This window comes from Chiloscyllium plagiosum, chromosome 11 (genome assembly GCF_004010195.1).
Source record: "Chiloscyllium plagiosum isolate BGI_BamShark_2017 chromosome 11, ASM401019v2, whole genome shotgun sequence".
In the NCBI taxonomy this organism is placed as follows: Eukaryota; Metazoa; Chordata; class Chondrichthyes; order Orectolobiformes; family Hemiscylliidae; genus Chiloscyllium; species Chiloscyllium plagiosum.
Genome location: NC_057720.1, coordinates 62,898,247 through 62,912,071, shown reverse-complemented (window position 1 = coordinate 62,912,071; position 13,825 = coordinate 62,898,247). Strand labels below are relative to the sequence as shown.

Sequence of the window (13,825 nt, the reverse complement as noted above, 5' to 3'; positions counted from 1 at the left end):
ACACTCCCTAACCTCAATGCCTCTTTGTGGGCTCTTTAGCAAAGAATAATAGGAAATAGCAGTCAAGTTAGAATTTGCAGTCACCAACCTGCCTGTGCACTGCAGTCTAATATCTAGAAGATGAATGTCAGATGCTTTATGATATTTTCTTTTGATACAGTGGGTCATCATACAGAGATACAGCATTGAAACAGACCCTTTGGTCCAACTCGTCAATGCTGACCAGATTTCCTAGCCTAATCTAGTCTCATTTGCCAGCACTTGGCACATATCCCTCCAAAACCTTCCTATTCAAATACCCATCCAGATGCCTTTTAAATGTTGTAATTGCACCAGCCTCCACCACTTCCTCTGGCAGCTCACTCCATACACGCACTATCCTTTGTGTGAAAAAGTTGCCCCTGAGATCCCTTTTAAATTTATTCCCTCTCACTCTAAACCTATGCCCTCTAGTTCTGGACTCCCTGACCCTTGGGAAAAGACATTGTCTATTTACCCATGCCCCTCATGGTTTTATAAATCTCTGTAAGGTCACCCCTCAGCATCTGACGCTCTATGGGAAGCAGCCCCAGGCTATTCAGCCTCTCCCTAAAGCTCAACCCTCAAACCCTGGCAACATCATTCCTATAGGAGGGAGACCAGAATTGCACACACTATTCCAAAAGTGGTTGAACCAATGTCCTGTACAGCTGCAATATGACCTTCCAACTCCTATAGTCAATGCTCTGACCAATAAAGGAATGCATACTAAATGCTTTCTTCACTAACCTATCTATCTGAGACTGGCTTTCAAAGAACTATGAACCTGCACTCCAAGGTCTCATAGTTTAGCAACACTCCCAAGAATCTTACCATTAAGTGCATAAGTCCTGTCCTGATTTGCCTTTCGGAAATGCAGCACTTCGCATTTATCTAAATTAAACTCCATCTGCCGCTCCTCGGCCTATTGACTCACCTGATCAAGATCCCATTGTACTCGGACTTAACCTTCTTCACTGTCCATCACGCCTCCAATTTTGGTGTAATCTGCAAACTTATACCTCCTATGTTCACATCCAATTCATTTATATAAATGATGAAAAGTAGTGAACCCAGCATCGACCCTTGTGGCACACCACTGGTCACAGGCTTCCAGTCTGAAAAGCAACCCTCCACCACCCTCTGTCTTCTACCTTCGAGCGAGTCCTGTATTTAAATGGCTAGTTCTCCCTGTATTCCATGAGATCTAACCTTGCTAGTCAGTCTACAATGATGAACCTTGTCGAACGCCTTACTGAAGTTCTTAAACATCATGTCCACCACTCTGCCCTCATCAAACCTCTTTGTTACTTCAAAAACTCAATCAAGTTAGTGAGACATGATTTACCATCCTCAAAGCCATGTTGACTATCCCTCATCAGGCCCTGCCTTTCTAAACACATGTACATCCTGTCCCTCAGGATTCTCACCAACTTGCCCACCACCGATATCAGGCTCACCGGTCTATACTTCCCTGGCTTGTCTTTACCACCTTTCTTAAACACGTTAGCCAACCTCCAGTCTTCCAGCGCCTCACCTGTGACTATCAATAATCCAAATATCTCAGCAAGGTGACCAGCAATCACTTCCCTAGCTTCCCAGAGAGTTCTAGGATACATGTGATTAGTTCCTGGGGTTTTATCCACCTTCATGGCTTTCAAGGCATCCAGCAGCACCACCTCTATAATATGGACATGTTTCAAGATGTCACCATCGATTCTGTATCTTCCATATTCTTTTCCACAGTAAATACTGATGAAAAATACTCATTTAGTATCTCCTCCATCCCCTGCAGTTCCATACATAGTCTGCCTTGCTGATCTTTGAGGGGTCCTGTTCTCTCCCTAGTTACCCTTTTGTCCTTAATGTAATTGTAAAATCCCTTTGTATTCTCCTTAACCTTATTTGCCAAAGCTATCTCATGTCCCCTTTTTGCCCTCCTGATTTCCCTCTTAAGTATACTCTTACTGCCTTTATATTCTATTAAGGATTCACTAGATTTCTGCTGTCTATACCTGACATGTGCTTCCATTTTCTTGACGAAAACCTCAATTTCTCTAGTCATCCAGCATTCCCTACATCTACTAGTTTTGCCTTTCACTGTAACAGGAACATATTGTCTCTGGACTCTTGCTAGCTCATTTTTGAAGGTTTCCCATTTTCCAGCTGTCCTTTTACCTGTGAACATTTGCACTCAATCAACTTTTGAAAGTTCTTGCCTCCTACCGTCAAAATTGGCCTTCTTCCAATTTAGAACTTTAACTTTTAGATCCAGTCTATCCTTTTCCATCATTATTTTAAAACTAATTGAATTATGGTCGCTGGCCCCAAAGTGCTGTCCCACTGACAGTCACTTGTCCTGCCCTATTTCCCAAACGTCGGTCAAGTTTTGCACCTTCTCTAGTAGGTACATCCACTACTGAATCAGAAAAAGTTCTTATACACACTTAACAAATTCTTCTCCATCTGAACCCTTAACACTGTGGCAGTACCAGTCCATGTTTGGAAAGTTAAAACCCCCTTCCACTATCACTCTATTACTCCTACAGAAAACTGCGATCTCTTTATAAATTTGATTTTCAATTTCCCGCTGACTACTGGGGGCGTCCATAGTACAATCCCAATAAGGTAATCATCCCTTTCTTATTTCTCAGTTTCACCCAAATAACTTCCCAGAATGTATTCCCAGGAATATCCTCCCTAAGTACAGTCATAATGTTATCCCTTAGCAAAAACACCACTCCCCCTCCTCTCTTGCCCCCCTTTCTATCCTTCCTATAGCATTTGTATCCTAGAACATAAAGCTGTAAGTCCTGTCCATCCCTGACCCATGTCTCTGTAACTGCTTTGGATATCCCAGTTCCTTGATCCTATCACGCCCTGAGTTCATCTGCCTTCCCTGTTAGGCCTCTTGCATTGAAATAAATGCTGTTTGATTTTCCTTGTTCTCTGTCCCTGCCTGCCCTGACTGTTTGACTCGCTCCCTTTCTCACCCGTATCAGTCTCAGACTGATGTCTTTTCTCACTATCGCCCTGGGTCCTCCTTCCCCTAACCCCCCCCCCCCCCCCCACCCCCACACACACACCTTACTAATTTAAATCCTCCCGAGCTCCAGCAAATCTCCGTGCCAGAATATTAGTCCCCTTCCAATTCAGGTGCAATCCGTCCTTCTTACACAGGTCACTTCTACTCCAGACGAGATTCCAGTGATCCAAAAATATGAACCCTTCTCCCCTGCACCAGTTCTTCATTCATCTGCTCTATCCTCCTAACCCTACCCTTACTAGCTCATAGCACTGTGAGTAATCCAGATATTACTACCCTCAGGGACTTCCTTAAATTCCTACCTAACTTCCTATATTGTCCCTTCAGAATCTCATCCTTTTTCCTTTCGATATTGTAAGTTCCAAAGTGTGCAATGAACTCATGCTGGACCCACACCCCTTTGAGATTATTCTGCACTCTGTCCGAGGCATCCTTGATCCTGACACCAGGGAGGCCACACACCATTTTGATTTCATACTGTTGACCACAGAAACGTCTGTGCCTCTGATTAAAGAGTCCACTATCACAATCAACCGCTTGGAACCTGATGTACCCCTTGTAACATTACAGCCATTCTCGATACCAGAAACTTGGCTAATAATGCTACATTCCCCTGAGAGTCCATCACCACCTATGTCATTAGGATGCTATCCATCATTGGACAAAGTGATATAATTGCACACACAAACTGTCAATACAAAATACAACAAAAATATTTCCACTATCAAAGCCATTACAGAAAAGATGTTTTGTCCGGTGCAAGGGTTACTAACAGATGTTCCCACTTGTATATTTGAGCAGACGAGTGGAAAAGTTCTCTCCAAAAAGGAGGGTGAGTTGTGCTGACAAGGAGTCACTAATCATTGACTTGAAAGGGAATTTAGTAATACTTTAATCCTTGACATTATACAAGAAAGCATTAAAAAACAAATTCTGGTAAAACGTCACCATTTTATTTTTCTGTTTTACCCTATTGTTTATTTCTAGTGTTCTCTACCTTACAATAGTATTTCATTAAACAACCATACTTGTCATATTTGTAACTATTCTCTTTTGCTGTTATGTTTCAGTCTGGGATAAATATGGATTCAACCCAATTTTGAAATCGATACCTCTCCATATGTTATGAATACCCTCAGATTCCTACAGTATCCTGAGAGGTCTTGTTGCCATTCACAGGAGAGCAATATTCCTTATGTGATGTTCTTCATGCCTGTGTTATAATGGAACCTTACTCCTATTTGTACATAGGAATTTCTTTTATTCATTCATGGGACGAGGGCTTTGCTGGCCAAGCCAGCATTTATTGCCCATCCCTAATTCCCCAGAGAGCAGTTAAGAGTCAACCACACTGCTGTGTCTGGAGTCACATGTAGGCCAGACCAGCCAAGGATGGCAGATTCCTTCCCCAAAGGACATTAGTGAACCAGATAGGTTTTTCTAGCAATTGACAACGAATTCATGGTCATTATTAGACTTTTACTTCCAGATTTTACTGAGTTCAAACAACTCACCAACTGCGGTGGCAGGATTCAAACCAAGGTCCCCAAGACATTACCTAGATCTCTAGATTAACAGTCTAGCAAAAATACCACTAGGCCATTGACTCTCCAAATATATAAACTACTCCCATGGCACCTGTTTCCTTTGACGTGCAATTAAAAGAGTATGTGATGACCCTGAGTTCAAGTCTGGCCTTTTAAGCAAATGAACACTGCTCATGAAAATTCAAAATTTCAATGATTATTATCTACTCTACTGAGGACAGCTGAATTCCCCCTTAAAATGTGGACATCAGTTTCAAAGTTTTATTTGGTACCTGTTGGTGCTTGCTCAATCCAACCCATTCTGGACAGAGAGTTAGATGACTCGTGTTTTGGCTTCCAGTGTCATGTTCATTGAATGAATTGGTGAAAGAAATTCTAACAGTTATTGTACTTAACAGGAGTTGACAGTACCATTCAGTGACATTTTCCAAATCATGTTAAAGTGAAAGCATAAGTCAAGTTAATAGTTTTGAAGAGAGATGCAGTATTTATGCACAGATTGATTTCTAATTTGCACTTATGTTATACTAACTTGAGCTCCTGTCAGTTCACAGTTTTTCATTGTTAAGGCTGCTCCTGTGAGAACACAAATGCCAGTGCCTTCACATCTTAACAGACAATCTTCAAGAGTCATGTGTCCAGATTCTACAACCACAATGCCATCAGTAGTTCCACGCTGTACTAAAGTCAGGTGAACTAAGCTAATATTTTGGGATTTCGAAGCCACAAAATTGTCTTGTGTGGGATCTGAAAAGATTACGATTTCTTCACGACTTCCAGCCCCTGTTAATTCAGAAAACAAATTTTTATCATGAATTTATAAGTTTAATTATTGCAATTATTTACATCAATTTTGACTAGAACAGCAATCACATTGTTTTTTATGAAGATCTCTAAATTTTGACATCACTATGAACACAGTTTTCCAACTAACAATTTTTAACAAGTTTAAGAAATTGTTTGAAATTCTCTAAATCACACAACTATACGCATTTTGGAGACAGGAAAATTAAATAATTAAAAATTAGGAACACTCAAGACATCCTATAACCTCCTGCCACTGACCTAATTACTTTGTTACATTTGGGATTTTAATATCATATTTATGTCTGCATGATTGCAATAGTAGTAAGAATGTATAACAGAAATATTTGACAGCAGCAACGTTTGGTCTAGTTTCTGTCTTCTCAATCCGCAGTGAATAGTGCAGAGGTCTCTGTGTGATCTGTCTTCTTTCTTTAATCACCATTTGACCTGCACCAGGGGCAGGATGGCTTCAGGATCTTCTAGCGATAACTGAAAACCTTTGTTTTTTAGGCTGTAGGTAGGTGTACACGTATCTCTGAGATAGAATTGATGAGTTCAAATCCCACTTCAGGGAGTTAAGTGCAAAATCTCGGCTGGCACTCCAGTTCAGCTATGAAGCAGCGCTGAACTGGTGGAGGTGTTACCTTTCACATGAGACATTAAAACGATCTACATGCCCTTTTAAATGGACATTAAAAATGCTGAAGCATTATTTTACAGAAATGTATGTTCCAGCTAATATCTGTTTCCCAATAAACACTAATTAATTGCAATAATCATATTGCTGATTTTGTACACAAATGGATGTCACATTTCTTGTATTATGTCAGTGTCTACAATTCACATGTTCTTAATTGATTGTGAAATGTTTTGGGACAACCTGCGGTCATAGAATAAACATATGCTGGTAGTCCCTAGCTTGCAAACAGGTTCCATTCTGGAGTCTGTTGGCATGTCAAGTTGCAGTACAATGCAGGACAATGGAAAACAGCCAATTGTAAATAAAGGAACTTACAAGTATGTCAGATCTTTAACATTAAAATCAGGTATAGGATTGCATTTGTAAGCATTAGCATTTGTAAATTGGATGTATATAAATCAGGAACCCTGTGTACATACAAGTCTTCCTGTCTTCAGAGTCTGGAGAGAAGTGTCATTATCTTTTACAGCTACCAGAGCTTTCTGCCTTCCCCTCTCAACAACTCTGATCAGAGAGTGATGGGGTTCTCTCATTATAAGATATAAAAAGTAGAATGCAGCATTTACAATCAGCCTATAAATTATTACACAACTCTAGAGCAGTTGAGACTTGAACCTAAGCCTCTGGGATTAAAGGCTACCACTGTGTTACAAGAGCTCTGCATTCTGCTTTATAATGCGGTTCTCCAACAAATGCCCAATCAACCAATCACTGAGAACAAGCTGGCCGTATTTGCATGATCTTTTGATTAGATTCCCCTAGTGTAGAAACAGGCCCTTTAGCCCAACAAGTCCACACCAGCCCTCCGAAAAGTAACCCACCCAGACCCATTTCCCTCTGACTAATGCAACTAACACTATGGGCAATTCACCTAGCCTACACATCTTTGGACAGTGGGAGGAAACCTGAGCACCCAGAGGAAACCCAAGCAGACATAGGGAGAACGTGCAAACTCCACAGAGACAGTCACACGAGGCTGGAATTGAACCTGGGTCCCTGCCACTGTGAGGCAGCAGTGCTAACCACTGAGCCACCGTGCTTTTGATATTTGCAACTTAGAGCATAAGCACATGGATTGCCTTTCAGGGAAAACATGGAAATTCATGAATAATGTAAAAGTGAAGAATTTTACTGACCATAAGAAGGGACAAAACAAGACAGCATCATGGTAAGAATAGCATGGGTTAAAAAGAATAATGGCATGTGGCTGCTTTAGATAGACTCCTTAACATCTTCCTGTCATCAAGTAATTTTATCAGATGGGCAGTGGGAAAGATTGACAGATTGGTGGTGGTCAGGTAATTACTGTCAACAAAGTGCCAATTTTCAGGTATTTTTCTACTCTTTGTCTGATTTTATTGAAGCCCCACAGATGCACAGAAGTTCAAACTCTCATGTACTCAAATGAGCAAGAACTTAGTAGCAATAGAGCTGTGGAGGGAAATAGTAGCTGTTTTGTGAAGTCATGCTTTCAAAAGTTGATGCTATCAAGTTTTAAGGTAATAAAAGGGGTGGGGCCAGGTATCTCTCAGTTCACTGCAGGCATAACAAGATTCATGAGAGGCTCATCAGAGTGTAGGCTTCATCTGGCTATGGCAGCCAACGTTTTCAGACATTTGACTGAGGAGGATATTAGCTAGAAATTGGATTGCAGCTATAAGGAAGGTTGTGAAGCAGCCACAGGTGTTCCAGTGTCCTGAGGAAGCAATGGACATGAATGGGAGGGCACATGGAAGTAAGAGAGCAGCCTGATGTTTCCAGAAGGTTACCCCTTGGATGTCCTAAGGACATCCAAGGGGTAACCTGTAAAAGGGTCATCTTCACCAAAATACATGAACCCAATGTCTACATGACTTTGTCTTTCCAGTGAGGTGGTAGTGGAGCTGTGTAGTATGCTGGGGAAAGGGTTGATGCTAATGATCAGTGATCGGCACCAAATCACTGTAGCGTTTAAGGTAATGTGGCACTCAAGCTTTTTATCTGTGGATTATTCCAGAGATGATCTGGAAATATACATGCATCTTTCAGTCAGCAACCTATTGCTGCACAATAGAGGTCTCAGACACAAAGTACATTAGACTGGCCAGTATATTAAAGTCACAGCCAAACAGCCAGTCAGGCACAGAGAGAAGTCCAAGGCAATGGCTGGATTTCCCAAAGAGCAAGTGAGTCATTAATACTACTCATGTGGCATCAAGTGTCCATCAGAGCAATCAGGTACCTTTGTTTACTGGACAATAGCTCAATAATCAAGTTATCTGTTGAGATTAGTGTCCTGATGAATAACTAGACTTTAAATGATTTTTATTGGGGAAGGCAGATTCAGGAGAGGGACCTACAGGCTTGCAAAGCAAAATGATACTGCAGTACTGCAGAATTACTTTAATTGTGACACCCAGAGTAGGAAAGAAAGGCATTCAATGTAAAAGCATAAAACAGCAGCAAATAGGGTCAAAAATGGTGAAAAGAGTAAATATATGGTTCTTTATTTAAATGCACGCATGATGTGGAGGTGCCAGTGTTGGACTGGGGTGGGCAAAGTTAAAAATCATACAACACCAGGTTACAGGCCAACAGATTTATTTGGAAGTACTAGCTTTTGGAGCCCTGCTCCTTCTTCAGGTAGCTGTGGAGCCGGATCATAAGACACAGAATTTACTTGTGAGAGGGTGAGAGTGTCTGGGGTGTGTATATGTGTGTGTATGAGAGACAGCATGTCTATGAGCGCAGCAGGTACTCGTGACTCAGTCAATGTTACCTCATATGTTGTAGGTAAGAATGTGAGAGGGTGAGACCAAGCAGATGCTACAAAGAATGAATAGACATCATGTAACAATTACCAGCCAGGGATGTTCCCCTCCAGTCGGTGAACACATCAGCGGTCAGGGACATTCGTCCTCGGATCTTTGGGTGACCATCCTCCAAGGCGGACTTCGGGATATGCAATAATGCAGAACGGCTGAGCAGAGGCTGATAGCCAAGTGCGGTACCCATGAGGATGGCCTCAACCGGGACCTTGGGTTCATGTCACACGACAGATGACCCTACACTCTCTCTCGTACACACACATAAACACACACTCTTACATACTCACACTCATAAAGACATTCTTTCATACACAAACTCTCTCTCGTACACACACATATACAGCCCCCACACTCACACCCATGCACACAGCCTCCACAGGCTTACACTCCGTCACACTCATGCACACACTCTACCAAGCGCACACACACACATAAGCACACACTCTCTCATGTGCCCGTCCCCGCCTCTCTCTCTCTCTCTCTCTCTCACACACACACACACACACTTGCAACACACACACACTTGCATTTGCAGCATTGTATTTGCAGATACATTCCATTTTGGTCAAAAAGCATGCAAACTCCAGGCAGTCGATCCACGTTACATTTTATAAATTCCTACTTTGGAAACAGAACAAGTCTGACTCAAAATTGAGAATCAGACAGACTCTAACCTCACACTTTTAATGCATTGTCTGAGCTGAGATGTCACCTTTTTTTTATAAAATCTTAAGTTATCTCAAGAATGTGACTTAAAAGGTCTAGGATTTATATATTAACGAACCAAAAACTGGAACCCATTCTAAAAGATGAAGTACTTAACAGCAATCTACATTTGTTCAATATATTGTTTCAGTTGCATGATGCTATCATCTTTTGCTATAAATTCTGTGTCTTTTGGTTCTGCTCCATAGCTACCTGATGAAGGAGAAGGGGTCCAAAAGCTAGTACTTCCAAGTAAACCTGTTGGTCTGTAGCCTGATGTTGTGTGACTTTTGACTAAATGTATGTAGTCATTAGAACAAAATAAATTAATTAACTCAACCATAAGGAGTGTAAGTTACTTTTTCTTCTGGGGCAGAATAAAAGTGTTTGCATTTGAGACCCCACTAGGGGCAATTTTATTATTAATACATACATTGATTCAGTAATGCCACACATGTGGGATTAAATTGCACTTCATTGCAAGTCATTTCATTCAGATTCGAAGGATGGACATTGCAAATTATGGTCTTAAGTAATCTTAAGACGTTGGTTAGGCCACTTTTGGAATAATGTGTGCAATTCTGGTCTCCCTCCTATCGGAAGGATGTTGTGAAACTTAAAAGGGTTCAGAAAAGATTTATAAGCATGTTGCCAGGGTTGGAGGGTTTGAGCTATAGGGAGAGACTCAATACGCTGGGGCTGTTTTCCCCGCAGTGTCGGAGGCTGAGGGGTGACCTTATAGAAGTTTATAAAATCATGAGGGGCATGGATAGAGTAAATAAACAAAGTCTTTTCCCAGGGGTGAGGGGAATCCAGAACTAGACGGCATAGGTTTAGGGTGAGTGGGGAAAGATTCAAAAGGGCCCTAAGGGTCAACTTCTTCATATAGAGAGGGGGTGTGTGTATGGAATAAGCTGACAGAGGAAGTGATGGAGGCTGGTACAATCACAATATTTAAAAGGCATCTGGATGGGTATATGAATAGGAAGGGTTTAGAGGGATATGGGCTAAATGCTGCAAATGGGGCTAAATTAGTTTAGGATATCTGGTCGGCATGAAAGAGTTGGACTGTAGGGTCTATTTCCATGCTGTACATCTCTGTGAGTGTGACTCTAAGCCTAACCATTACATTTTTTGCACTAAATGCCTCCATTAAATTTAGCTAATTAAATTTAGACACCTGCTAACATAAAAGTGTCAAAGATCTCTGCATTTCTGAATCGCAATTCAGAGCTAAAACTGGAAAACATCATTTTGGAGCTGCCATATTCACACATTTAACTAAGTGTGCAAGATCAAGGTCTGAAATGCTCAAGTGTGGTTTCTTTGGAAGGGTTGGCTATCACAGCAGCTTACAGCTAGACTTCACTCCGTTAATGAAGCATGAGACTTTTGGGTCTGTAAAATACATCTGGATAAAGTTATACCTCAGAGCACCTAATCAAGGCATGGTATTGACTTATATCCCTAGCATCTGTGGCACACCATGCATTTTCTCCGAGGCATTTCCCACAATCACTGGCTCATTTTGGCCTTAGTTTACAGGTGAATACACTAGAGCAAGTCAGCAATTACTACTTCTTTAGCAAGACCAGTGAGAACAGCAACCTCCAACAGCTGCTGTATAGTCTCCAAAGAGAGAAGCAGCAGGTTAACATCTAACAAGGAAGCAGAGAAAAATGATCAGTCTCCACATCCACAGACCTTGCTGTCATTTTCTACCACTCTCATAAATGACTAAAAGACATTCCAGACCATCCTCAATGAACTGTTAGCTGCTGGAACGGGACTTCGCTCAGAAGTACTAGTTAAGCATTCGATCTTGATGCCCATCAAGGTTACAGCTGCCTTGAATTTTATGTCACCAGCATCTCCTAATCCTTAATTCAAAAATGAATTCTCAAGCCATTTTCTCTAGATCACACTTGTTCATATTCTTCCCTGGTGATAAGGAGAGGCAGGCATTCCAGACACATCCCATCCATCATTGCGGGCTTTTTCCAGGTGCAGGGCACTATTGACTGCACCATACTGCTTGCAAGTGCTTCGCTGACATGATACAGAGGGTAGGCTAGAGTGGTGCTGGAAAAGCACAGCAGGTCAGGCAGCATCTGAGGAGCAGGAAAATTGAAGTTTTGGGCAAAAGCCCTTCATCAGGAAGTATAAACAATGGAATGGTCAAGATTTCTTGTAAACATGATTTGCAGTTTTGTTCTTGGAAAATGTGTGGCTTGCCAATGAGGTGCAATTTGATTCCAGGTGTGTGGTATAACTGAATCAGTGGATCCATGCTTAATTCACCAACCTTCCCAATTTATCATCAGAAAAGACTTTCACTCTATTAATGTTCAACTTGTCTCTGACCACTGCTGCCAGTTATTGCTGCATGCAGACTGCAGACCTCTTTCCAAAGATGGCTGCAAAAATGCAAGGACTAACTCTGCCAAACACGACTGATGGCATCTTTATGATACACTCAAAGTGACACAGAATAAAGATACATGATGCCAACATTTCCACAGGGTCATATTGGTTCAGACCATTGTACTCTTGAAGATAAGGTATTGCTGCTTGGACTGCTCCAGCAGAACACTGCTGTATAACCTAGAAAGAGTTGCTCCGTTGTAGTATGTTCTGCCCTACTCAACTGAAAATAATGATGGTGAGATTGTCACAGATGTAGTCAAAATGGGTGATCAACAGAAATCTTCTGAGGATGAGAATCTGCAGCAGATTGAGAGGAGTCCCAAAGCACCTCGTTTTGAGCCTTCCATCCAATGTTCCATCTATTTTTTATGCTGGTGTGTGGAATACGTCTGAGTGATATATGTCATACGGTAAGTTTTTACACAATGTGATTGTTAACAATTAAAAGTGTATATTTGTATTATTTCACAGTTACGTATATTCTACCTGCTAAAGTACACAAAATTGTTTCCTCAGCTCTGAAGTCCAGTGACCTGTTTAGCAGTGGTGCTACATACACTAAGTATAATACACTACCAAAAGGTGAAGCTGATAATTACTTCACTCCTTCATGGCAAGTTTTCACACCTATTTTTATTTGGTGTCTTAACGATTTTATAAGGATCCAGATTGATATTTTGTTCAGATGAAATGTGCAACTTAAGTTGTCCATGTGATCTGTTTCTAATGAATTTCTGAGTTAGATTTAATTGAGTTAATTAGACTAAATCGACACTACCAGTCAGAACTTAATGTCTGAAATGTTGCACAGATGTTAAGAAAAATGAATATTTCTCGAAACTGGTCAACTTTTACAGCACAGTTCACCAGCTCACTGAAAGTCTGAATAGAACCTGCCTTGACTTTTGCCTTGATAACTGCAGTCTCATCAATGGATGCCATTCTCTTGATTCCTCTTCTGGAAATCTGTTAGCTGGTCATACAGAAGGATTGCAGCAGTGTCAACATTACTGTCTAGAGTAGCCAGAACCTTAACTTCATCACTCCAATCAAGATGTTCACCCAGATACAGAATTTCCAGTTTTTTTATCTTAGCCTTTGCAAATGGCATCGCTTCAATTGTTGCCAAACAGCTTCTCTGAAAGAATTAGCACAATGGTGCTAGTTCAATTAGAACATAATTCAGAACGTTTAGTGCATCATGATATTGTAGCTTTGCGAGCATTGTCAGGCAATACTTATTTATTGGACTATTGTGCTTCTTCACTTGTTCTGTGCTGTAGTCAATCAAGTCATTGTAATTTTGCATCAGTGCCTTAACACCTACCTCACTACATTCCAAGGTTGAAATACCACTGTATAACACAATGACTTTGGCAATGTCTTCAAATTGTCCTTTTGTCACAGATGACCTGCTGGATACTGTATACAGTTCTTTGAAGCATTCTACCATTTTGCATTATTGACACCCGCACATCTACTCCTAGATCTTTGCTGGACTAGCAATCCAGAGACCCAAGTAATGTTCCAAGGACCTGGCAATTTAATTTGTTCAATTAGGAATAAAGTCCAATTGTCCTGTCTTCACATTCAGCATACCCTCCATTGTGTTGTATGCCACCATCACTGTGCTAAATGAGATAGACTTCAAACAGATTTCATGACTGGATATCTATGAAGCCCTGTGGGCCAACGGTGCATCAGAGTTGTACTGCAACACAACCTGTAACCCGTAAACAGCAAAGTCCTCTACTACCACCACCATGCC

At 41.2% G+C, this 13,825-nt stretch overlaps 1 protein-coding gene across 1 annotated transcript in view; it reads right to left on the bottom strand.

Moving 5' to 3' along the window:
* Positions 1 to 13,825, bottom strand: part of LOC122554733 (testicular spindle-associated protein SHCBP1L-like) — a 74,895-nt gene that overhangs the window by 9,348 nt on the left and 51,722 nt on the right. Inside the window, exon 8 of the mRNA XM_043700111.1 lies at positions 5,144 to 5,394. Within this exon, the coding sequence (XP_043556046.1) occupies positions 5,144 to 5,394 (251 nt within the window). The remainder of the gene's footprint in view (positions 1 to 5,143; positions 5,395 to 13,825) is intronic.